Here is a 26205-nt window from a genome sequence, read left to right on the forward strand (position 1 = left end):
GAGGAGGAGATGAGTTACTGTATGGGAAGTCCCCGAATAAATGCTTGTTCCCTTCCCCTATCTAAGGAACTCAACTGGATCAACAAGGTACCTTCCTCAACCTTGAGGGAGACTCTTAACCTAATCAAGAATGAACATCACAATGTGATGTTTAAAGGACTTATTAAACCCGAGCCTCAACACTGAGAAGAAAATGAGAGAAGCCAGGTGTTTATGATGACCCAGATTCTTCCATTCACTGAATGGCTAACTAAGCAGAGGCAACACATCCTTTTAACAGAATTTTGTACCCAAGGTGTCTCACACTGTGAAAGCATGGATTCTGTGATTTAATTTCTCTACTGTCACTACTACTCCCTTCATTTAAATAAGGTAACCTCTCTATGAAAGGACTTCGATCTCAGGCCCTACAATTACACGCAGCCAACGCCGCTCTTCTCCCCTTGAGCGTGGGCTCTGGCCTTTTACACAGTGGTCTCCTGGGAATCAGAATCCAGGTCTTCCTAGTGGCTGTCAATGAGGCTATGGCCAAGGATTGCTGAAAACTTAGACTTTCCCGACCTATGATGACAGAATGAGACAAAATCCCCAAATGTTTCTTCCAAACGTCATGGAAAGCGCCATTTAGGATCTCACAATTTCCAGGCACTCCTCATTGGTCCCCAGTGAAATGGAAGCATTATCTGGTTGCCAACATCCTTAAGCCTTGGCTTCCAGGTAGGTCAAATTTTTATTTTGTGAAAAACACATGGGTGGCCTGGTTTCCTTTTCTCATTGACAAATCACTGTTACAACTTGTCTCAAGTATTAGCAGCTTTAGTGGAAACAAATCATTCTGTTCACATTTGTTGAATACTGACCTAGTGGTAAAACTAGGCAATAAAAACTATTACCCCTACTTGTTGAGTCTGAGCACAAAGAAAATTTATTTTCCAATTATTCACTTTATGTCACCATAAAGAAAGAAACGTGTGTGATGGCAAGGGTAACGTGCATTTGCAAGTGTATGCCACTTACTCTTTATACAAAAGTGCTAGGGAATGTCTCAATAGAATTCTTTATTATTATCTTGAGATATCAGCAGTAGGCAGCTGCCAAAATATTTTACAAATGAAGCAGTAATATATTACTAGTTGCCCAATCCTGCTGTGTTTGCTACTTGGCGTTTGTCTCATTCCCTCCATGAAATAAACAACTTATTAACTACAGAGGAGCTAATAAGATTTTAGCTTCTCCTGTGGGGAACTCTCTAAAGATTTACTTCAGTTAAATGAGTTCCCTCCTGACTATTTGTTCACAAACTTGCTTCAGGAGATGGTGAGGACTAAATGAGTTAATGCACAGGCAGGCTCTGGAAACAGTGCCTGCCACATCAGAAGTTCTCAATGCAGATGGTAAACAAGTCACAACAGAGTGGGAATTTTCTAACAAAACAAGCTCTAAAAATCGAAACTCCTGATAAATATGCGAATCCCATAGTCGGAATTGTAATCTCTATGTTTTATTAGATCTCTTCTTAGTCAAATGGCTAAACACAGTAGATGAATGCAAATTTTTTAATTTTATTTTTTAGTAACTACTCAAAACATTGTTGTATTAATGACACAATGGCCCAAGAGCTGTACTTATTCATATAATTCAGGAAAAGACTCTATTGGAACTCAGCAATTAGGTAGATTTAGTTGGCAGGACCACACAATTATTGTGATCGACTTCATGGTACTTCATGAACTTAGGAAACAATGAAAATGAATGGATTTAGAGATAAAAATGGAAATTCCGAGAACTACAACAAGAACTGAGACCTTAATGTGTAACTGAACTTGCCCCAACTTTTGCCAAATATAGTTTTATCTGTATTGCACACTATGCAATCATTATTATCTTTTTTCTTGTTTTTGATAAAACAAACTGTTTGAGAAGGTTTAAGGAAGAGTATGTGAGGTTGGGGAGTTTGGGGGTGGGGTATGAGTTGAATTTTCTGAAGAGAAACAGACTGGCCCATGAAAAATATTTCAAAATGGTAAAGTTACATTTTTCAAACACTGCTCTCCGGTGCGTGTTTTCTATCTCCAGAATACCAAAACAAGATGCTAAAGCTAAATCGAAGTGTAACTGTGGGGCTTCCCTGGTAGCGCAGTGGTTAAGAATCCGCCTGCCAATGCAGTGGACACGGGTGCGAGCCCTGGCCTGGGAAGATCCCACATGCCGCGGAGCAGCTAAACCCGTGCGCCACAACTACTGAGCCTGAGCTCTAGAGCCTGCGAGCCACAACTACTGAGCCCACGTGCCACAACTACTGAAGCCTGCGCGCCTGGAGCCCGTGCTCCGCAACAAGAGAAGCCATGACAATGAGGAGCCCGCGCACCGCAACGAAGAGTAGCCCCCACTCGCCGCAACTAGAGAAAGCCTGCGCACAGCAATGAAGACCCAGCACAGCCAAAAATAAATAAATAAATAAATTTATAAAAAAAAAAAGTGTAACTGTGACTCTCTGATAACCAACTTGGGAATGTTGTGTTTTTTTTTTAATTTATGGAAACTATTTCCCAGTATGTAAAAGAAAAAACAAAGCTATAGATAATGGGTAGGGCCTCTTTCAAAGGGCACACAATAAAAAGAAAAGTGCTAGGCCTGTAGTTAGGTGCTCAGAGTTCCAGCTCAGTGGTGGTTATCACCAACCAGCTGGCCAGGAAGATGGTCGTGGGCCTTAGCAAAGCTCTGAAATACTGTGTAACAACTTGAACGGCTTGAACATGCGTTCTTAATTTTCCTTCCAGAAGTAAAGTGCTAGGGTTCTTCAAAAAATACATTTTTAAAGTAGGAACAGCCTGAATAAAAAGTAAATAATTTAAATTTCTAATTTAGGAGAAAAAAAAAGGGATTTTAAAAAATGTATGAAAAATCAGTTGGAAATTTTATTGCTTTTGGCCCAAGGCCACTGTAATACTGACTGGGCAGAAGGTTGAAAGAATATACAAGTTGTGGGTGGGGTGTTGCAGTTAGAAACAGTAAACGCTATGTTCTGAATAGTTTAAAGACAGTGTTTGAATGGCCTAAAAAACTATAATTAAAGAACATAAGGCTGGGGACTTCCCTGGTGGCGCAGTGGTTAAGAATCCGCCTGCCAATGCAGGGGACATGGGTTCGAGCCCTGGTCTGGGAAGATCCCACATGCCGCAGAGCAACTAAGCCTGTGCGCCACAACTACTGAGCCTGCACTCTAGAGCCCGCGTGCCACAGCTACTGAGCCCGCGTGCCACAACTACTGAAGCCCGCGTGCCTAGAGCCCATGCTCCACAACAAGAGAAGCCACCACAATGAGAAGCCCGCGCACTGCAACGAAGAGTAGCCCCCGCTCACCGCAACTAGAGAAAGCCCGCGCGCAGCAACGAAGACCCAATGCAGCCAAACATAAATAAATAAGTAAATTTAAAAAAAACAAGAATATAAGGGTTTGGTAGCTCTAGTAAACTATGGAAACGAAAGGTCCTGGTTGGGTCATTCAAAAAATATTTGTTGAGAGAATGAAGTGAACAAATACGTAAGTGAGGATCTGACACGAACTAAAAAAGGAAAAGTTTTTAGAGCTCTTAAAGGAAAACAAAATAATATACAATGGAATCACAGCAGAGGACGAAAAAGTTAATTCAGGTTTTTAACAGTAGGAAATATATAAAAATAAAAATCATCACCAACATCTTAGTTGCCTATTTTGCTAAAAGTTGAGAAAGCATGAATAATCCACAAATAAATGATTGGGGAGGGTATAGATGAATGAAGTAATGGGGATAAAATCTCAGACTACACTGTAGGTGGTTTAAGTCTCCAAGCAAAGTCTGCAAATAATTTTTCAAGCCCACACTCAGCACGCTTTAAAAAGGAAAAAAAAGTAATGGTAATATTAGACTGGACATAGATGCTTGGTGGATAAAAATCCATATTTTTATAACAAACCATATAACGATGTTAACTAGATATTTAAAGCAAATATTAACCTAGCATAGAAATGATCACTTTTAATGATGTAGCATTTGATGTATTTATGTAACTGTTTTAGAAAAGCTTGATAACAGGTCACATTTTTTTTTTGCCAAAATTTAATATTTGGTGCTAGACAGATATTAGATTGAGCTTGCCATGTTTATGCTGCACACATGTTTTCACAATACCAGTAATAGCAAAATCAGCTTCAGGAGTAAATGTGAAATACAGAAAGAGCTGCTGATTAGATTTTAAAGGAAGTCACACCAGCCAACCGATGAAAGTCACTTTACACACCATGTGTTATCAGAGGCAAGTTAGATTTTAAGTTTTAATACAACGGCTCTTTTGCAGAGAGAAAAAAAATATTTCCATCTTGTGTGCCAACTTATTCTAAACTGAAAAAAAATTATTTGGCGATCAAAAGGCAGGAAAGAGGATCAATAAGACCACATTTGTCACGAATCCAATGTTAATGTTAATTAACCTTTCTGAAAAAGTTCTGTTTAATATTTACTAGAAGCAAAGGGAGCTTAGCTGCCAGTGGGAGTCTGAGAAGGGGAGTGGTGTTCTGGGCCTGGTGCTGGGCTTGGGGTGAGAGGAGCCAAATGGCTTTGGGGACTCTGAAAGCAGGGGGCACTGGGTGTGCTGTTGATCCTCAACAGATCCCAAGGGAGAGGAAGCAGGGACAGACTCCAGCAGCCCCTCGAGCCCCTCAGAGTCCCAGCATGGTCACACCAGAGCAGAAGCACAGTTCCCACCCTTCTGGGAGTAGGGGGGCAACGTCAAAGATCTTAGACAGACCAGCCGAATTTCCCCCCGAGTTGTGCTGGAGCAGCACAGTGACCTCAGTGTACCCACGAGAGCATGGGAGAAGCAAGGAAAGGTGCTGACACTGAAGGAGCCTTCAGACAGGAATGCACTTGAACTGGACCAACACTAGGATGAGACAGGACAACGCACATCTCTACGGATGCCCGTAAGGCAGAGGCCGCAAGACAAGGTGAGCACTGCTCACCTCCCCCCACCCCCACCAGCCCAGACCTTAGCACTCTGTAGGGAAAAAGGGATTAAAATAAATATTTCTGACTAGCAATCTGACTTAAGTTTACTTGTTCTTAATGTACTCCTTTTGTAAGAATGTTATAGGTATAATAAGGGAAAGGTATGATATGAAAGGTTAATGATCCACAGGAATCAAGAAAAGGCAGAGATTTTTTGCTTCCAGCAATGATGGTCTAGGTTATACAGTCCAATCCTTCATAAAAACAAATTTAAAGTGCAGGCTATAATATACAATAACCTAATTAGAAACATCAAATACCCGAGAAGGTAGTAAGGAACTACCAGGCCAAAATGTGCAGGAAAGCAAGAACCTAAGAGGTAAGCAAGCAGGGAGGCACTTTTGCCCTGATAGGGGCAGATATGCACGGATTTTGACAGCCTCACAGGGGAGGTGAAACAGAAATCGAAGCCTAGAACGTACCCAAGTGGGGAGAATACAAAGGCTTTTGTCTACACTAAGCTGAGTTTCCCAAGAGTCAACACCTAAAAATAAGAGTGAACCAGAATTAACCCACTTCCCACTCCAAAAAACTGCAGGGACAATGGCCTTGACATGGAAAGTGTACATAAGGAGGCACAGGGGGGCAGTCCATGAGGACTTGTACTCACCAGCTGGTCCCTGTGTGCAAAACTGCAGCTCCAATTCACATCACCTGGGTGGTCTAAAAATTTTTAAGTGGTAAGTTTAGGTCAAAGTGGTGCCAGACTAGTAGTGCCACCAGGCACCTGGCAGAAACAAAAGCAAATCCTCCAGGGGGTTGGCGGGGTAGGGGGAAGGCCATTCATCCTAAGCCTCAAAGAATCCCTACAGGTAATTTTTCAGTGGTAATGATGAATATCCAGGCAAAAATAAGCAAGCACACAAGAGCAGACAGGTAAGAGGGGAGTGGGGGAAATCTAAGCAAAGTAGAGATGCTAAAAACAAATTCATTCACTAATGAATTCTGCAGCCTTTTACGCAAAAAGTATTTATGGAGCACCTACTCAGTGCCAGGCTCTATGCAAAGTTGCTGGGGATAGGTGCCATTTCACCTGTCAGATGAGCAAATCACCTAAGGGATGAAAGGTTAGTTGAAATGCCATTATATTTATGTTTATTTACTTTTAGTTTCTGTGTTTTCCAGAGACTTCCAAACACAAAGATGAGTGCCCATTACTATTTAGTGACAGGTTTTGAAATAAACAGTAATCTCCTAGGACTGAAATTGACATCACTGATTCCTTTCTCAGACTCTCATTCCCTAAAGGTTCCATGTTTGAGTTCAGCCTAATTATCCCCTAAGCAAACCAGAGAGCCACATGCATTAACAGGAAGACAAAGTGCTGAAAGATAAAGATAACTATCTCAGAGATAAAAAACTCAGAGTTAATGATATTTATCTTTAAGGTAAAAGTGCAAAGAGATGATCATGGAAAAACAGCATGAATCAGACAACATTAATTTTAAGATGGATCTGGAAACAGTTGAAGGCACAGGAAGGGTGAAGAAAAATTAGTCTAAAATTTACTTATATATAGATTGCCTTTCTTGGCCAAGGTTGTTGGCAAAATCTTGCTGATTATTTGGGTTACTCTGGTACATCCACACTAATTATCAACCTTTGTCTTCTATTCAGCTTTTTACAATTAGAATTCAAATCATCACCTCCATCCTTCTGTATTTGTTTGCTTTTATTAAATATTCTTATGGTTGTTGTTTACTGAGCCTTTGGAATGGTCTGACCTGTGCTTTCTTCTGCTTGCTGGGCAAACCAAGAGAGTGTGGTGTAATAAATAACAGTAGCAACTGCATATGGGCCTAGAACTGAGCAAGACAGTTTTTAGGAGTTATTTACTCCTCACAACAGGTGTAAGGGGTAAGTCATTACAGACGAGGAAATTTATGGGCCAGAGAAATAGAGGAAGCAGGAGCCGGGGCTTCAAAGTTGGACAAACTTGAGTTTAAATCCTGACCTGCTCCTGGCATTTCTCCTCCCCTAGAGGTGAGGCTCGGTTTTCTGGGGTGAAGCCTGCTGTGAGGATGAAATGAAATACAGCACAGCTTAGGGCCAGGACTCTGGGAAGCACTTGTTTTTCCTTCCTTCCAACGGTTGCTCATCTGGAAATTCATGTCTTGCCTTACACAGCATCTTCAAATAGTTTTAAAAGTAGCTACCTCCAGGAAAATAACAGAATATTGTACAGAGTTTTTAAAATAATAAAAAGGTGGATAATCACTTACATTTAGGGAGAGCTTTAACTTTTCAGTAGCCCTTCACTCCTTTCCAAACACTGGCTTGTTTAACCCTTTGGAAAATATTTTAGTATCTCAGTTGACTTTTTTAGATTGGTTGTCTCCAGGACATAACATTGTCTGTGGGCCTTGAAAAATGCTAATCCAGGACATGATGCAAGAAGAAAGGACCAGGCCTTTGCCTTTCTTTCCAGTCCTCTGGCTGCAGTCTGCCTCCTTCCTTCTCCTGGGATCTATGAGTGTGTCGACGGGATGGGAGGTGGCCAGAGTTGGAAGTAAATCAAGGGTCGGAGGGAGGGCTGTGACACGTAGCTGTCTTTGGTTACCATGGTAAGGATGCCTAACACAGGAGGAATGTGCTACCTTCCCTTATAAAAGAAATTTTCCTTTCTTATTTTTCTCAAGCTTGTGAGAAAATCATCCTACCTTCTCACATTTAAACCAAAACTACCTACTCCTCTAACACTGGTCTGAACTGAATGGCTATATTCATCCAGAGAGTGTGGCTAAAAAAACCCCGGGAAAGATGTATTCACCCCAGTATCCTGGCTGGCACACAGTAGGGGCTCAACAAATATTTGGAGTTACTGCAGTATCTGGGGTGTGAATTGACCATCCTCAGTTGACAATAGAGAACATAATGTAATGATTTCTGCGAGTCCCTAAAAAGATCAGCCCAGCCTCACTTCCAGGAAACCTTCCTAGATCAGCAAGACTCACTTCTCAAATAATTGATTAGTTCAGAGGTCACACATGTGGACAGATTTTGTTTTGGCTTGCAAAGTTTCAAAACACATTTTGAGTTAACATTTAAAGCTTGAGAGATTTCATATGCATTTACAGCTGACTTGCTTTACCCAATAGTATCTATCCGCCCCTTTGGGGAACTTGTGCTGGTGCCCTGGATTATAATCATGTTGGCTAAATAAAAGTTCACAAGTCCTGCTAGCTGTTTCAGGTGTTAATTTCATCCTATGCAGAACACACACACACACACACACACACACACACACACACACCTCCAAACAAAAAATAGAAGGTTCCAAATGTGTAAACACAAAAAGCAAACCCTCCGGCCCTCAAATTTCTCACTTTCTCTGTCTGTGCGGTTGCCGCGATCAGTGTGTAAAACCCCTGTTTTCAAACCTTTCACTTCACAGGCTCTTGCTGACTGGAGGCATGAAGGGGAAAGACCACCTGTCCCTTCATTACTAATGCTTGACAAAGCAACCCCATTGGGAAGGAATTCTTGATGCAAGCAAGGAGGTAAGAATTAAAACCTCACTGATATAAAAGGCTACTAAGTGCCACAGCAGGTTGTCATTTAGAAGATACCCTTGAGGATTTTACAGAAATTAATAAAATTAAATAGGAATAAAACATAAGTGATTTGCACTTAACAATATTTTCAAATATAATACTGAGAGTCTCTCCACTTTAAAATCGCTCCTATAAAAGGCAACTGGACCCCGACCATTCTGCCTTCTCAAGTTGATGCCGCCTTCCCCCTGAATCTTCCTGCGGGTCCAGTGTGGTTCCCTGAAACCACAGAGCCCCCATTCCCTTCCCCTTGTTGCTGAAGTCCACACTTCTAGCCCCTGCATGGCCCCTCCACTCCCCTTCCCCCATTCATGTTTTTTTCACCTCTTCCGCCGCCTGTCACAAATACACCTCAAAGATATTTCAGTAATAAGTATTATATAATAATAGTAATAAACATTTATTTATTGATCACCTACTATGTGCCAAGCGCAAGTCTAACTGAGAGAGGTCAGCCCATTCCCTAACCACCATAATCATCTGAGGCTTGTAGTGTGGTAGTGAAAAGGTGAGTGCTCAGCAGTCAGACTGCTGGCTGGGATCTGAACAAGGCTTGCAGACCACCCCTGGTGTGGCCCAAATGCTGGCTACAAGGCTGTTTCCGACTCTAAGAGTCTATGATCACTGTTACCATGTTTAAGGATGCAAAATTTATAGGAGCCCCTATCACTAAGTGGGAAAGGAACTTTTCGAGGAACCCTCTATTTCCCACAATGGGGATGGCCCAGATTAATTCTGGATAAAATTGAGCCTCCTCAAAGCAGTCCCCTCATCTCACTCCACCAAGCTGAGGGGCCCCCCATGACTGAACTTGAGGTGCCACCCGATTCCAACAGGGAGCTGAATCAAGCTAGAGTCCTGCCAGTGTAGAAATGCAATTTCCTCCCTTACGTCTAGATGGTCGTAGTTTCCTTTATGAATGTCCGTCATGAAAGTCCAATCCAAGGAGTTTCCGTGGACAAAACCCCAATGACTGTCACTGACGTGTGCCCCGCGACCAAACCTGGCAGGACCGAGTTCCCTCAGCCCACCACCCGCTGGACCCGCGCGGAGCTCATTCAGAAGAAAAGATGGGTCTGGAAAAGCTCTTGGAGAATTAAGGAAATTTCCCATCTCTGGTCCTTTCTCTTAACTGGGACCCACTCTGCCAGCTCCGGAGGTCTGTCCCGGCCGTGACGACCCCACGGGGCGCAGGTTCCCAGAGGCGCGGGGCGGGAAGGGACTGCCCGGCAAGGGCTCTCCCGGGAGTCCCGGCCGAGCCTCGCCCTCCTGCTTCCCTCCTCCTCCTCTTCCTCCTCCCCGCGCCCCAGCCTCGGCGCCGGGGCTGCTCGCCTCCGAGCGTCCCGGGGTTGGAGCGGAGGAGGAAGGCAGGAGACTCGAAGCCTACCGTCTTCTGTTTCTTGACCCCGGACGACATGCTGGCTGGCTGCGACGGTGCCCGGCGCGCTGGAACTCGGAGCCCAGCTCCTGGGAGCGGAAGCGCTAGGACGCTCGGTGGCGGCGGCAGTGGCTACTGCCGGACTCCCGAGAAGGAGGTATAAAAAGGCTCCACAGACACGTCGCACTTCCCTTGACCAGCCCCCTCCTCCTACTCCTCCTCCCGCCGTGCTCCTCTCCGCCCCGTCGGCTCCGCCAGCAGCGCCCAACCCAGGGGACCCGGCCGCCTCTTGGGCGGGGTCCCGGGCCCGGCCCCCTACGCCCGGGAGCGGCTCCGCTAGCCCGGGTCGGAGGCAGGACCTTGCAGCCGGGGGCTCGGACGGACACGCCCCGCGTGCAGTCGGAGGTTAAGTTCGCTCTCTGCGTTCCCACTCCCGGTGGCTGCCTGAGCTTCCACCACCTCCCACCCCCCCGCCTCTCCAAGGAAGGCTTCCTGCCTCTGGGACCTGCTTGAAACCGCCAGGCTTGTCGGCATGGTCCTTAGTGGGCACCGATGCCCAGCTTGTCTTCATATGCAGTAATAACAGCAACGGTTAACATTTTTTGGTCCTCCCTCTGCACTCCGCTGACCTTTGCCTTAAGCCTCCTGCGCCCCCTGACCCAGGCATCGAGTCCTACTTTCTCCCATGAAGCAGTTGAGGCTTTCAGACTTTCTCAAGATTATCTTCCAAGTGAGGGGATTCAAACCCAGGCTGTCAGCCTCCACAGTCCAAGCTTTCTACACCAGCATCAGCATCGATGATGATTATGTTGATGATGATGATGAAGAAGAAGAAGAAGAAGAAATCAGGAGGCGTAGCGCCTGCCTGCACCTTATGCGCCATTCATGGGACTAAGGGGTTTACATGCATTCACTCCTTTGGAGCTCACAATATTTTCCTCCTGTTACAGATGGGCCAGCTGAGGCTCTGCTCCTACTCACAAAGTTGAGTAAGCAAGGCCAGCCCGGGAAAATGGTCAGTAGTAGCCCCGCCACTTGTTTCAGTCCTTCCCCCAAAGCATTCCTATAGTACTTCCGTGTGTTCAGCAACCAGGATGGGCCCTGAGGCGAAAAAGTAAGAGGAGGCACAAGTTGACAAGGCTTATGGACTACACCTTAGGGCTCCAAGGTTTTATCAGAGGGCAACTCTTTTAACTCAAATGTCTGGGACAAGCAAAAGTAAGGAAGGAGAAGCTCTGGTTAGTGACAGCACCTTGAGGGCAGTCACAAGGCCTCACACCCCTCTGTACCTTAATTCCTTGCACAGTGTGACAAACAGATCGATAGGATAGTACTGACAAAAGAACCATGAAGATGCCCAAGGGCCACACTGCCCATTCCAACTTTGGTCTTCCTTCTGTGAAAAGGCTGAAGTGATAGCCTAAGGAGGTGAGGATTGGAACTTTTCTTTCATATCTAATTGTATTTCTGGAAGACTGCCAGCTTTCCAGACAGACACTAAAGATCTGAATATTCATTCATTGATTGCCTTTCTCCATGGGAAGGTGGGAAAAAAATAAATAAATCAGGAGTCAGAAACTTAAAAGGCAGCCTGCATGTTTGTCCAGTCTTGAAATATCAGTATATTTATTTTCTTACTCATTTGGAGCAAGCTGCCACCACTCCCTTCAGATATGAGCAGCTAGAGGGCAAATGCTGGGTTTAAGCTTCTGTTCTGCACACAAACTAGCATGTTTTGAATTTTGGGGGTTTAAACAGTAACATCCCATTCTAATTTTATTGGAAAAATTCACCGGTATCAGTTCCAACCATATTTTGAACGCTGCCAGATCCTGCCCTAAAAGAAAAGGTAAATTAAGTGTTGATGGAGAAATAGCAATTTGCATGATTGGTTTTTTTCATATTGCCTCTTTAAAAGCTGAAACAGAAGGACGTTAAGGGCAAATCCATAAGGGCAACTTCCTGGAAAAGAAATATATGACTGTTTAGACCTGGGGGAGGTTTTGGGATCGTTTGTCCAGTTTCCCTCTCCCTGTATTTCACAGATGGCCAATACAAAACTGGTGCTGAGAGAGGGGAGGTAATCTGACCCTCCTCACTAGTTAGGGGCGGTGCTGAGACTCAAACCCAGGTCAGTCAGCTCCCCAGATGCAATGAATCACTCAGCCTCTAGTTCAACTACTTCAAAACCCCCATGATAATTGCAAACTGGACTGTTTATCTTGTTTTAGATTTAATTAATTCTCAAACAGAGTACTTTGGAACAGATATTCTTTCATTACTTCCAAAGAGGTGTGAAATAGGAGGCCTCAGCTCCCTTGGACTCAAACTGCGATGTTTAAGATCCCTTAACTTCACAGATCATCAGTTTAGTTGTAATTCAGCATGGCAGCTCACTGAAAAGTAAAATAATCTTTCTTTTTTATTTTCCCAGGGTCTTTCTTTTAAAGGTGATGTTTGGAATTCTTTTTCCTCTCACTACCCTCTTACTCCTAGGAGAGGACATTCCTTCTGAAAAGATATGAGCAACTAGCAGCTTAATTTTTGAAGTCTATGAATCTAGCACATCAGAACTGGGAGGAGACTCATTTAGGGGAAGGAAGGAAGGGTTGAGATCTGTTCAGTCATCTGGACACACTCTCCATAACTTTCTCAGTAGTGTTTCCTCTGAGACTGCACTGTAAGACACTGTGGCCTGCACTGTACCAATTTACAATCCTTGATACTACTCGCAACATTTGCATGAGGGTTTCAAAATTTTCTTCCTGTTTTTCTTTTGTCTTCTTCCTTCCAGGAATTGGCTCAGCTGTAATAACTAACTTAATGAGGTGGTGATTACTACTTGGTCCTTTCATTGTTTAGAAAAAATGGAGTCAGCTTCCCCAAATAAACAGGGAAACATATACAAAGAATGACGGTGTTGGTGAGATGTTTATGCCGCAGGTTCCCCAATACACTTTAGGGAGGCTCATCACATTTTAGGGGATCTAGCTTGGAGCCATCTTCCCTGGATTGGCCGTTCCAAAGGAATGCAGTTGCATTGCCCCCTAGTGGCTGTAATGCATTAAAGGGACCTAATTGTTGAAACCCCGTGTACAGAAATAAGTGCAGCAGTTCCTTTGGGTCAAGAAGTCCTTAGAGAAAGTCCTCTAGGATTCAAATATTCTTCCCATTCTCAGGCACAGGTACTACCAAGACAAGCAAGACATGGTCCCTGCCTTCAAGAAACAATCTAGTGAAGGAGACAGTCTCTTCCTCCCAACCCCACCCAAGTACATTACAATATATTACTGGGACAGGTAAAAATGATACATGCATACCTTAGACATTTTATTTTGACTAAAACACATGCACTTCACTAATCTTTGATGTAGGGCTAAAGGCTTCTCTTGTGGTATGGGTACGCTGGTGGGAGTTCCAAAAACCACTTTCATAAGGCATCTTCAACAATTTCCAGTTTGAAATTTTATAGAGTTAAAAATTAAGGGTCTTTCCAAAGCATCCATCTATTCTCATGGAAAACACAACTCTTTTTTCCCACTCATATGCTATTCACTTAAGTCACATCTAACTTACAGTAATAGGTACAAGTGGCATAAATAGGTTTGGGAATAAACACAACGGATCTCAGTAAGCATCCAGCACAGGCAGTGGAGGTGCTAAAGTGTGTGGGCATTCCAGTGTGTCCTACTGTCAAAGAACACTGAGTGTGCTGTGGGCATCAGTCATTATCTTTTCCAGAAGAAATGGAAAGCGTGGATTAAACTGGCCAGTCAGTTAAAAGGAAGGATTTTGTGGGAGCACAGAGTTCAACTTTGAAAGGAGGGAGAATGGAGAGAGATGTCAGGTTTTTTCTTGGGGAATATGATACATAAACTAAGACTTGAAAGAAGGGTAGGGTTTTGCCAGCCTTCCCCTCCCCAAAGTGAGGGTATGTGTAAATTCAAAAATGTAAAGGCAGAGAGCTGCATGAAATAACACGGTATGTTCAGAAAATTACAAGTATCTGTATTGCTGAGTTTAGGAGATACAACGGAAGAGTGGGGGAAGGCTGAAGGCTGTAATAGAGGACGTGCCATGTACAATCAGGCAGCGACGTGATTTTGCATGTTCTCTTTATGCTCATCGGGGTGCATTAGCCATGTGGCTGGCCTTGTATTTACTCATTAGTCATAGAGACATTTGCTGTGTCCAAAGATGAGAAGTCACCGTCCTGAGGTGAAGGAGATGGATATGTACACAAACAATTCCAAGGGAATGTGATTAAGTGCCAGAATAAAGGGATATTCGAAGTTATAGGGAAAGCGCACGCACACGAAAGCGCACGCACACACACACACACACACACACACACACACACACAAAAAGGTGATGACTACGAAGAGATTCCAATGGGTGGTGATAATTTAACCTGCGTTTCAAGGATAACAGAAAGCTAGATAGGAGAGTGATCTGTCACCCTACTGATGGTCCAGGCTGCCTGGACTGATGTTCCCAGCTGCATGAAGCATTCACTTCCTACCCCGCCATCCCCTGTGCCTCCTTCAAGTGCCTCAGCCTGCCACTGAAGACCCAGGTAGAGCAGAGACAAGCTGCTGACAGCCAGATTGCACAACTCTGACCCAATCACCAAAAGGCCGCCCACAGAACTTAGGCAACCAGAGGAAAAGCCCACACTTCCAGGCAGAAGTAACGCTCCTCTGCCATTTCTCGGGTGGAATCCAGTACATAGTTTTTTATCTACTCTTTGTATTAGTTTAAAAAGAAGTACATTTATTAGTATGTGCACACATTTTGCAAAATAGAAACATTTAGGGTATTTAGGAAAATTCACTCCAATATTCAACAAACCTCAGTGGAAACAAGTTGCATTTGTTTAATGGCAGGCAAATCAATTACTTGAGTCTATTAATTGGCTGCATTTTCAGTCTTCAACAGGTTCTTTTTAAAGATGTTTAGCAAGGTGAAAGATAACTTGATCTATGTCACTCAGAGCCTTTAAATTATTAGAAAAATATCCAACTAAACTTAAATTATTTAACCATTAACTATTTAATTAACAAAATATTTAACTTAAATTTAAATTATTAGAAAATTCCAACTAAACTTAGTAGATTTTAAGACAATATTTTTAAGGAAGGAAGAAGAGAAGGAATAAAGGAAAGAGAGAAGGAAAAAAAAGAAGAAAGAAACGGAAATCATGATATTTGGCCTAAAATTGAGAAAATATCACAAAACATGACATTCCAAGAAATTAGAGTTATAATTTGGGAAATTTGTCTATAATTGTAGAAGAACAGAAATGTTTCATTTAGAAACAACTTATATGGGGTTACATGGTAAGTGTTCTCAACATAACTGAGAAATATGGTGATGTAATAAATTAATATTATAATTATTAGGGAATATCATAGATGTCATAAATGGATGGCTAATTTGCAAAGAATTGGAATATAATATGTTGAACATAATTTATTCGTGGGTCCCAAACCTTCTGGAAGGGTTTTATTATAAATTTGGGCAGTCACATCATAGGAAGATAAGCAGTAAAAAAATCAATATAATCTCTCTTGCTCTTTCCATCTCTTTTAGATAAAAGTATAAAAATCCTTTACAGTCACCAACTTATGAGCCTCAGGCTGAAAGTATTATAAGGAAGTTTTATAAGAAAGTTTTATAAAGAAAGTTTTATAACCCTGAAAGTATTATAAGAAAGTTTTTATGGATGCTAACCATTTTCTTAAAACGTAATAGCTCTACATATATATTTCTATTTTTCAAATGTATTTAAGTGCTGCAGTAAAGAATGAAACGCACAATGTTATCAAATTCATTTCCTGACCTTCATATAATATTTTTAATCATCAAATACTAAAAATACAACTATAATCATAGGGGTAATCTTAGGCTCCTAAAGATAAATGGGGCAACGGTCCCATTATAATAAAATCATAAATATTGGCCCAAATTATTAATATGCACTGCTGAAACAAACTTAGGCTTGAACCTTGAAATCCCCCTATTCTTGTGTACACTGTCTTTTCTTCATTAAATCCAGCCCCTACATACACTTGTTTTTCTTTTCTTCACTTTTAGTTTAGAAAGAAAATTCCGCTCTGAACAGGGGGAAGTTCTTTTGAAGCCCCAAGGGCTCTCAAACTTCACTGTGTATTATAACCATCTGAGGACACCACACACCTGACTCATTAAATCAAAATCTGGGGGTGGGTCCCAGGCATCAGAAGTTTTCAAAGTTTGACTTTAAGCGAATCAGTGGTTCTCAAAAGTGAGGCTGCATCAAGATTACTTATGTGAAATTACAGACTGCTACCCCTCCCCCATGCCCAGAGTTTCTCACCCTGGCGGTCTAGCATAGATTGCATTTCCAACCAATTTCCAGATGAGGCTGATGCTGCTAATCTAGGTACCATGTTCTGCAGATCATTGCCTTCAATATAGGTCTTCCAACTCACCCGTATGTTTTAATATTTTTATAGGAAATTTTGAAAGTAAGTAGAAAGAGAAGAAAAAGGTGTGTTGGGGAGATAACCTTGGATAATATTCTTAAAAATCATCCCACTACAGTGAATAAAATGTCTTATAGGATTAACAAGGAAGGAAATAGACTTTACCAGGAATTCTCAGCTCTGACTAATCATTAAAATCACATTGGAAGCTTAAAAAAAAAAAAAATTCAGGTTCCTGGACTTCCCTCTCTCCCTCTCAATCTACAGATCTCTGGGATGGGGCCCCCGCTCTGAATATGTTAAACCCTGGGGGTGATTCCACTTTGCAGCCAGGTAGGGAACCACTAATCTAGCCCACCGGTGCACAAAATTTACATTTATAAAAACACACATTCCTGAATCCCATCCTGGGAATTCTTCCGTAAGATCGCTTAGTTCTAATTCTGGTTGAGGGGTTTTAATTAGACCTTGGTGCTTTCCTCCCAGATGCTTTGTTTATTCAGAGCTCTTTCTTTTTCTTAAGGGCTTTAGGCTTTAAAACCGGGAGAGAACCCCAGTTATATTTTCTACTTTCCATCCTGAGCCCAGAATGGTCTTGCGTGAATGGTAGGGAACCAGGATAGGGGAATATTAGGTATAAAAATCAGTTAATATTTTGAAAATATTGTCCCACCATATCATTTTTTCTAACATTACTCATTGAAAAATCTTTCCTTTCTTCTATTGGTGTGTGATGCTTCCTCCGTTATGCAAAATGTTAGCTGGCAGGGGTGTCCCCTTGCAATTGTTGAGTAATAAATCCTTATGATTCTCCACCAGGGAGCCACTATGAGAAGCAGATCAGTTATAAATTATAACTTGGAACTTTTTGGTCATTTGTTCTTCCAGACTAATTACTAAATTATTTTATTAAGCTTCCCTAAAATTGTATAGGGCTTCTATTGAATTGTTAATAAATAAATTATGCATTAATTTGGGAAGAATTGATACAACGATCAAGTTTCTTCTCTAGCACATGGTATCTTATCTATTTAGGCTTCTTGAATCTCACACATGCAGTAAAGTAATTCCTATGGAATTATAAAGGAAATTTCCCACCCTACCCCCTTCTATTATTCTTGTTTGGGAGGAATGGTATGGATTATTACACTCGGTTACTTTTTTAAATTTATTTACTTAAAGTAAGAAAACAACATTCCTTTTTTCCCCTTACAAACATAATTCAGACCACACTTTGGGAACAAGCGACTTAAAGAATGAAATCAGAGCCCGGTTGAAGGATCCTTCTGGGGGAGTCAGGGGAGGGGGAAGTTGCTTCCAAGAGTGGTCAGACTAGATAGGGCTCTTACCTGCAAATGGTCTTTCACCAGCTCTCTGAGCTGTGATACAAGGGTGGGTCAGCTCCATTAAAGAGCTGTGTACAGGGCACACCAAAAGAATCCTAGGCTTGAAGTCAGACCTAGGCTGAGGGAAGAGGGGACTGGGAGTGGCTGCTAATGGGCATGGGGTTTCTTTGCGGGGCATGAAAATGTCCAAAAATTAGAAATTGGTGATGGTAGCACAACTCTGTGGTGATTGTACTAATAACATTGAATTGTATAATACATTTGATGGTATGTAAATTATATCTCAACAAAACTGTTATTTTTAAAAAAGGTATATCACCGTACACTTACCACGTGACCCAGCAATCCCATTCCTAAAGTTTCACACAGAAGAAATGAAAATTTATGTTCACACCAAAACTTGTACATGAATGTTTATAGCAGGCTTATTCATAATCACCCCAAACTGGGAACCATCTAGCTACCTTTCAAATGGTGAATGAATAAATTGGTGAATGGATGTACTACATTTTAGTGGTGCATCCATACGATGGGATAGTACTCAGCAATGAAAAGGAAGAAACTACTGATTCATAAAACAACATACATAGGAGGATCTCAAAAATATTTTGCTAACTGAAAAAAGCCAGAACCCCCCCCCCCCAAATATTTCTTGATTCTGCTTAAATGACATTTTGGAAAAGGCAAAACTCCAGGGATTAAAAAACAGATCAGTGGTTGCCAGGGGTTGAGGTTGGGAGAAGAGTTTGATTACTAACGGGCATTACGGGTGGGTTTGGGGGGCAATGGAACTGTTCTAATAGTTCTGTCCCATGACTGTGGAGGCAGATACCTGACTGGGCATTTGTCAAACCTATAGAACTGTATACTGCAAAGAGTAAATTTTCCTGAATGTGAACTAAAAACAAACAAACAGACAAACAAAAAAACTGTATGTGGGGAAAATCCAAAATAAAATACAAATGGTAAAATATGGGGGGCTTCCCTGGTGGCGCAGTGGTTGAGAATCTGCCTGCCAATGCAGGGGACATGGGTTCGAGCCCTGGTCTGGGAAGATCCCACGTGCCGCGGAGCAACTAGGCCCGTGAGCCACAATTACTGAGCCTGCGCGTCCGCAACAAGAGAGGCCGCGATAATGAGAGGCCCGTGCACCGCGATGAAGAGTGGCCCCCACTTGCCGCAACTAGAGAAAGCCCTCGCACAGAAACGAAGACCCAACACAGCCAAAAAAATAAATAAATTAATTAATTAATTTTTAAAAATGGTAAAATATGAACATAAATGTATTATAAATGAATAACATGACCACACTGAAGACAGTGGCAAAGAACTAACCTATGTTACATTAGAAAATGAGTATTTTGACTGCCCACTGTAAAGCTAAAGACAAAAAGAACTGCATGCAAACACCGTTCTCTAGTTTGTAAATTTGTTTCTCACAGGGATATGGGTTAGCAATTCTGAGACTATTTTATACGTGTATTAAGTTCGAACAAATAGGTAAATATATTATGGGTAATGAGAGCCAGCTTTCTCACTGTCAGTGAAAAAAATTACAAATGAGGAGCCGGGAAAGCTAGGATGAACCTGCTAGTGCTGGGTTGGAATCAGAGGTATTAGCGTGAACTCACAGGCTTTTAATATATATACAGACAGGTAGATATAGAAATATAGATATGTGTATATAAATGTGTTAGTATACATGCTTATATTTCCTAGCTCTGTCCACTGAGAGGGTCTAAAAGCAATGGCATTACAGTAGCAATGAGTACACCTAGTGCCCAGATCTTGATTTCTAAATAATCATTCTCCAATAAAAGGAATAAGGGCTCCTTGGAGAAGTGGTTGAATCCAGAGCTGAGGCAGAAAGTATACAAAATGAGGCTGGAGCATCTTATGGTGCCAGAAAGTAAGGAAGTGCTAAAAGAAGAACAGAAAGAAGGAAAGAAAGGAAGGAGGGAGGGAAGGAAGGAAGGGAGGGGGGAGAAAGAAAGAAAGAGAGAGAGGGAGGGAGGGAGGGAAGGAGGGAGACAGACAGAAAAGGGCATGTTAAAAAGACATGGGGGACTTCCCTGGTGGCTCAGTGGTTGAGAATCTGCCTGCTAATGCAGGGGACACGGGTTCGAACCCTGGTCTGGGAAGATCCCACATGCCGCGGAGCAACTGGGCCCGTGAGCCACAACTACTGAGCCTGCGCGACTGGAGCCTGTGCTCCGCAACAAGAGAGGCCGCGATAGTGAGAGGCCCGCGCACCGCGATGAAGAGTGGCCCCCGCTTGCCACAACTAGAGAAAGCCCTTGCACAGAAACGAAGATCCAACACAGCCAAAAATAAATAAATAAATTAAAAAAAAAAAAAAGCCTAAATTGAGTGTCAGCAAACAGAATTCAGTACCGCATTAAAAAAAAAAAAAGAAAAAGAAAAAAAAAGACATGGGAACCACTTGATAGAACTCCTAATGGACAAAGCTGGAACAATTTGAGCCACAAAATCTATAATGATAGTGTTCGACTATAACTCATAGGAAAAAATAAATATCTAAGAGCCCATACTAACATAAATAAATTATTGGATAATTAAATGGGGGAGAAGAGGCAAACCTTTCTTTCAGAGAGATTCCAAATTATAAATGTATAAAGAATGAAGGAAATAGTAAATCACCATTGGAACATCACAATAATAATTGTTGCAGATCCACCAAAGAATGCTTAAATTAGTGTTTGGAAATTCAAGGGGAAACTAAGATATTTGTATAGTCTCAAAGTTTACATCCCAAGATATCTATTAATTAAAAAGGGGAAAAATTAGTGATTTTACAGTGGACAAATCCAGTAGACACCACTTTAACCATATGATCTACGTTGTCATAACAAGCAATAAAACATCAACATCTTGTACCTCCTCATCTGATGCGGTGAAAAGGGCATATTGCTTCTGTGGTTTTCTTGCCAAAAATCCATAATCTCAGTCTAATGAGGAAACATCAGACAAACACAATTGAGACCATTCTACAAAATAACTGATCAGTACTCTTCTAAAGGGTCAAGGTCATGAATGACAAGGACAAATTGAGGAACCATCACAGATCGAAGGAGATTAAGGAGATGTGTTGGACAGACTTCAAGGTGGCCCCCATAGTTTTCCCTCTGGTATTTATGCCTTTGTGTAATCCCCTCCCCTTGAGTGTGGGCAGGACCTGTGACTTATTTCTAACTAATGGAATGTGGTAAAAGTGATGGGAGGTATGTGATTCTGGCTACGTCCCTGTGATTATATACAAATGCAGCCTCTGTCTTGCAATGGAGTCTCTCTCTATTTTTCTGGCTTTGAAGAAGCCAGCTGCCATGAATCCTACAACCACAAGAAAATGAATTCTGCTAACAACTTGAGGGAGTTGAGAAGAAGGTTCTTTCCCAGTTGAACCTCCAGATAAGAACCCAGGCCTTAACAATGTCTTAATTGCAGCCCTGTGAGACTCTAAACAGAGACCCAGCTAAGCCATGACTCCTGTAAGTGGTCTGTGAGGTAATAAATATATGTTAAATTACTAAATTTGTGGTAATTTGTTACACAGCATAGGACACCTATACAGGAGCTATGACCAGTGAATGATATGTGGGATCCTCAATTGGATCCTGAAACACCAAAAGGACATTTGTCAAAAAACTAATGAAATCCTAATAAAGTCAATAGTTTTTGTACCAGTGTTAATTTATTTTTTTCTTTTCTGTCTTTTCTTTTGTGTGTATGGCTTAAACAACAGAAATGTATTTTCTCACAGTTCTGGAAGCTGGAAAGGGCAAGATCAAGGTCCAGTTGGGTGCAATTTCTGGTGAGGGCTCTCTTCTTGGCTTTATACCATGTCCTCACAGGGCTTTTCTTTGGAGGGTGTGTGTGTATGTGTGTGTGTGTGTGTGTTTGTGTGCGTGTGTGTGTGTAGAGAGAGAGCTCTCTGGTCTCTTTCCCTCTGTCTCTGTCTCTCTGTCTTTTTATTTAGATATAACCAACATTAATTTCTTAGTTCTGATAATTGCATTATGGTTATGTAAGATAGTAACATTACAGAAAGCTGGGTGAGGAATATATGGGAACTCTCTGCACTAATTTTTACAGTCTTTCTGTAAATCTAAATTTATTTCAAAATTTAAAAATTAATAAAAGTGTATCAAATTTACAAGCTTTAGCACAGCAAAGGAAACCATAAACAAAATGAAAAGACAATCTACAGAATGGGAGAAAATATTTGCGAATGATGTGACCAACAAGGGCTTAATTTCTAACATATACAAACAGCTCATATAGCTCAACAACAAAAGAACAAACAACTCTATCCAAAAATGGGCAGAAGACCTAAATAGACATTTTGCCAAAGATATACAGATGGTCAACAGGCACATGAAAAGATGCTCAACTTCACTAATTATTAGAGAAATGCAAATCAAAACTACAGTGAGGTATCACCTCACACCAGTCAGAATGGCCATCGTTAAAAAGTCCACAGGACTTCCCCAGTGGCGCAGTGGTTAAGAATCCACCTGCCAATGCAGGGGACATGGTTTCGATCCCTGGTCAGGGAAGATCCCACATGCCGCGGAGCAACTAAGCCCGTGCACCACAACCACTGAGCCTGCGCTCTAGAGCCCACAAGCCACAACTACTGAGCCTGCGTGCCACACCTGCTGAAGCCTGTGCGCCTAGAGCCTGTGCTGTGCAACAAGAGAAGGCACTGCAATAAGAAGCCCGCTCACTGTGATGAAGAGTAGCCCCTGCTACTCTTGCAACTAGAGAAAGCCCACGTGCAGCAACGAAGATCCAACACAGCCAAAAATAAATAAATAAATAAATAAATTTATATTTTAAAAAATGTCCACAAATAACAAATGCGGAAGAGGGTGTGAAGAAAAGGAAACCCTCCTACACTGTTGGTGGGAATGTAAGTTGGTACAGCCACTGTGGAAAACAGTATGAAGGTTCCTCAGAAAACTAAAAATAGAGCTACCATATGACCCAGCAATACCACTCCTGGACATATATCCAGACAAAACTATAATTCAAAAAGATACATGCACCCCTATGTTCATAGCAGCACTATTCACAATAGCCAAGACATGGAAACAACCTAAATGTCCATCGATAGATGAATGGATAAAGAAGATGTGGTACATATATACAGTGGAATACTACTCCGCCATAAAAAGGAACAAAATAATGCCATTTGCAGCAACATGACTGCAACTAGAGATGATCATACTAAGTGAAGTAAGTCAGAAAAATAAAGACAAATACCATATGATATCACTTATATGTGGAATCTAAAATATGATACAAATGAACCTATCTATGAAACAGAATCATAGACATAGAGAACAGACTGATGGTTGCCAAGGGGGAGGGGGTTGGAGGAGGGATGGAGTGGGAGGTTGGTGTTAGCAGATGTAAGCTTTAATCTATAGAATGGATAAACAACAAGGTCCTACTGTATAGCACAGAGAACTATATTCAATATCCTATGATAAACTATAATGAAAAAGAATATACAAAAAAGAATGTATATATATATGTATAACTAAATGACTTTGCTGTACAGTAGTAATTAACACAACATTGTAAATCAACTATACTTCAGTAAAAAATAATAATAATAATAATAAAAAGTGTATCACTAGCAGTATTCCTTGCTATCACTCTCTTGATTAAGAGTCATATTTTATTTTGTTATTTGGAGTCTAAAATGAAAAGAAGAGGTAGAAAGAGACAAAAAAGAAAGAGGAATGATTAAAAAGCATGTGAGCATGTGACCATTTTTTAATGAGAAAGAGATATTATAATTGGAATTAATAGTGAAGGAGCATAAGGATGGCCCTGAGCTCTGCCCATGCTCAGAAAAAAGGACCATGTGGGAACTTTAGGTCCAACGTGCCTGCACACCCAGAACTACGCAGCCCGGGACAGGGCCAGGCAACTGCTCCTAATTTGGAGAAGGCAAAAATTTAAATGTGAGACAGAGAGGAATTCAGTATTGGCAGCAGAAGTGGAAAGAAAAACCAAGAAAAGCCATTAAGCAGTTGCCATGAAGCAATGGAATTCACGAGGAAGTAGAGGTTTGAGGTAAAGAAGCACAGACACTGTAGAAGCACAGACCTAGAAAAACTGTCACAAGAATATCAGATTCTCTGGAGCAGGGAACAAAGGACCTCTGACGCCAGGCTGCTGGAGCTGCAGTGTGCATCTCAAAGAAATTCCAGGAGACTTTTCCATCACCCAGCAGACTCTCAGATCAGAAGCTCTGAATGTCAGCAAAGGGTCCTTTCACCTCAGCCCCACAAGATACCAATCAACTCCTACAAACATGACTAATTTTTAAGTTTAATATTCATTATTAAAATTTTCACCATTATTGAGGCTACACAATACACTACTTAATAACGAAGTGATCACTGAAGAAATCAAAGGGGAAATCAAAAAATACCTAGAAACAAATGACAATGGAGATACGACGACCCAAAAACCTATGGGACGCAGCAAAAGCAGTGCTAAGAGGGAAGTTTATAGCAATACAAGCCTACCTCAAGAAACAGGAAACATCTCGAATAAACAACCTAACCTTGCACCTAAAGCAATTAGAGAAAGAAGAACAAAAAAACCCCAAAGCCAGCAGAAGGAAAGAAATCATAAAGATTAGGTCAGAAATAAATGAAAAAGAAATGAAGGAAACAATAGCAAAAATCAATGAAACTAAAAGCTGGTTCTTTGAGAAGATAAACAAAATTGATAAACCATTAGCCAGACTCATCAAGAGAAAAAGGGAGAAGACTCAAATCAATCGAATTAGAAATGAAGAAGGAGAAGTAGCCACTGACACTGCAGAAATACAAAAGATCATGAGAGATTACTACAAGCAACTCTATGCCAATAAAATGGACAACCTGGAAGAAATGGACAGATTCTTAGAAATGCACAAACTGCCGAGACTGAACCAGGAAGAAATAGAAAATATGAACAGACCAATCACAAGCACTGAAATTGAAACTGTGATTAAAAACCTTCCAACAAACAAAAGCCCAGGACCAGATGGCTTCACAGGCGACTTCTATCAAACATTTAGAGAAGAGCTAACACCTATCCTTCTCAAACTCTTCCAAAATATTGCAGAGGGAGGAACACTCCCAAACTCATTCTACAAGGCCACCATCACCCTGATACCAAAACCAGACAAAGATGTCACAAAGAAAGAAAACTACAGGCCAATATCACTGATGAACATAGATGCAAAAATCCTCAACAAAATACTAGCAAACAGAATCCAACAGCACATTAAAAGGATCATACACCATGATCAAGTGGGGTTTATCCCAGGAATGCAAGGATTCTTCAACATATGCAAATCAATCAATGTGATACACCATATTAACAAATTGAAGGAGAAAAACCATATGATCATCTCGATAGATGCAGAGAAGCTTTCGACAAAATTCAACACCCATTTATGATAAAAGCCCTGCAGAAAGTAGGCATAGAGGGAACTTTCCTCAACATAATAAAGGCCATATATGACAAACCCACAGCCAACATTGTCCTCAATGGTGAAAAACTGAAAACATTTCCACTAAGATCAGGAACAAGACAAGGTTGCCCACTCTCACCACTATTATTCAACATAGTTTTGGAAGTGTTAGCCACAGCAATCAGAGAAGACAAAGAAATATAAAAGGAATCCAAATCGGAAAAGAAGAAGTAAAGCTGTCACTATTTGCAGATGACATGATACTATACATAGAGAATCCTAAAGATGCTACCAGAAAACTCCTAGAGCTAATCAATGAATTTGGTAAAGTAGCAGGATACAAAATTAATGCACAGAAATCTCTTGCATTTCTATACACTAATGACGAAAAATCTGAAAGTGAAATTAAGAAAACACTCCGGTTTACCATTGCAACAAAAAGAATAAAATACCTAGGAATAAACCTACCTAAGGAGACAAAAGACCTGTATGCAGAAAATTATAAGACACTGATGAAAGAAATTAAAGATGATACAAATAGATGGAGAGATATAACATGTTCCTGGACTGGAAGAATCAACATTGTGAAAATGACTCTACTACCCAAAGCAATCTACAGATTCAATGCAATCCCTATCAAACTACCACTGGCATTTTTCACAGAACTAGAACAAAAAATTTCACAATTTGTATGGAAACACAAAAGACCCCGAATAGCCAAAGCAATCTTGAGAACGAAAAATGGAGCTGGGGGAATCAGGCTCCCTGACTTCAGACTATATTACAAAGCTTCAGTAATCAAGACAGTTTGGTACTGGCACAAAAACAGAAATATAGATCAATGGAACAGGATAGAAAGCCCAGAGATAAACCCACACACATATGGTCACCTTATCTTTGATAAAGGA

General features: G+C 41.4%; 1 protein-coding gene across 6 annotated transcripts in view; it reads right to left on the reverse strand.

Moving 5' to 3' along the window:
• The window catches only part of PAPSS2 (3'-phosphoadenosine 5'-phosphosulfate synthase 2), a 203454-nt gene that overhangs the window by 74781 nt on the left and 102468 nt on the right, over positions 1-26205 (reverse strand). Inside the window, exon 1 of one of the 6 annotated variants that reach the window (XM_059901013.1) lies at positions 9990-10265. The exons of 4 other annotated variants lie outside the window; for them this stretch is intronic. Coding sequence is in view for 1 of the 2 variants with exons in the window: in XM_059901012.1 (XP_059756995.1) it covers positions 9990-10019 (30 nt within the window). In the remaining variant the exon portion in view is untranslated. Of the gene's footprint in view, positions 1-9989; positions 10266-26205 lie in introns of those variants that run through there. One more of the 6 variants, XM_059901012.1, reaches the window with a different exon arrangement.

Source organism: Balaenoptera ricei, chromosome 16 (assembly GCF_028023285.1).
Source record: "Balaenoptera ricei isolate mBalRic1 chromosome 16, mBalRic1.hap2, whole genome shotgun sequence".
Lineage (NCBI taxonomy): Eukaryota > Metazoa > Chordata > Mammalia > Artiodactyla > Balaenopteridae > Balaenoptera > Balaenoptera ricei.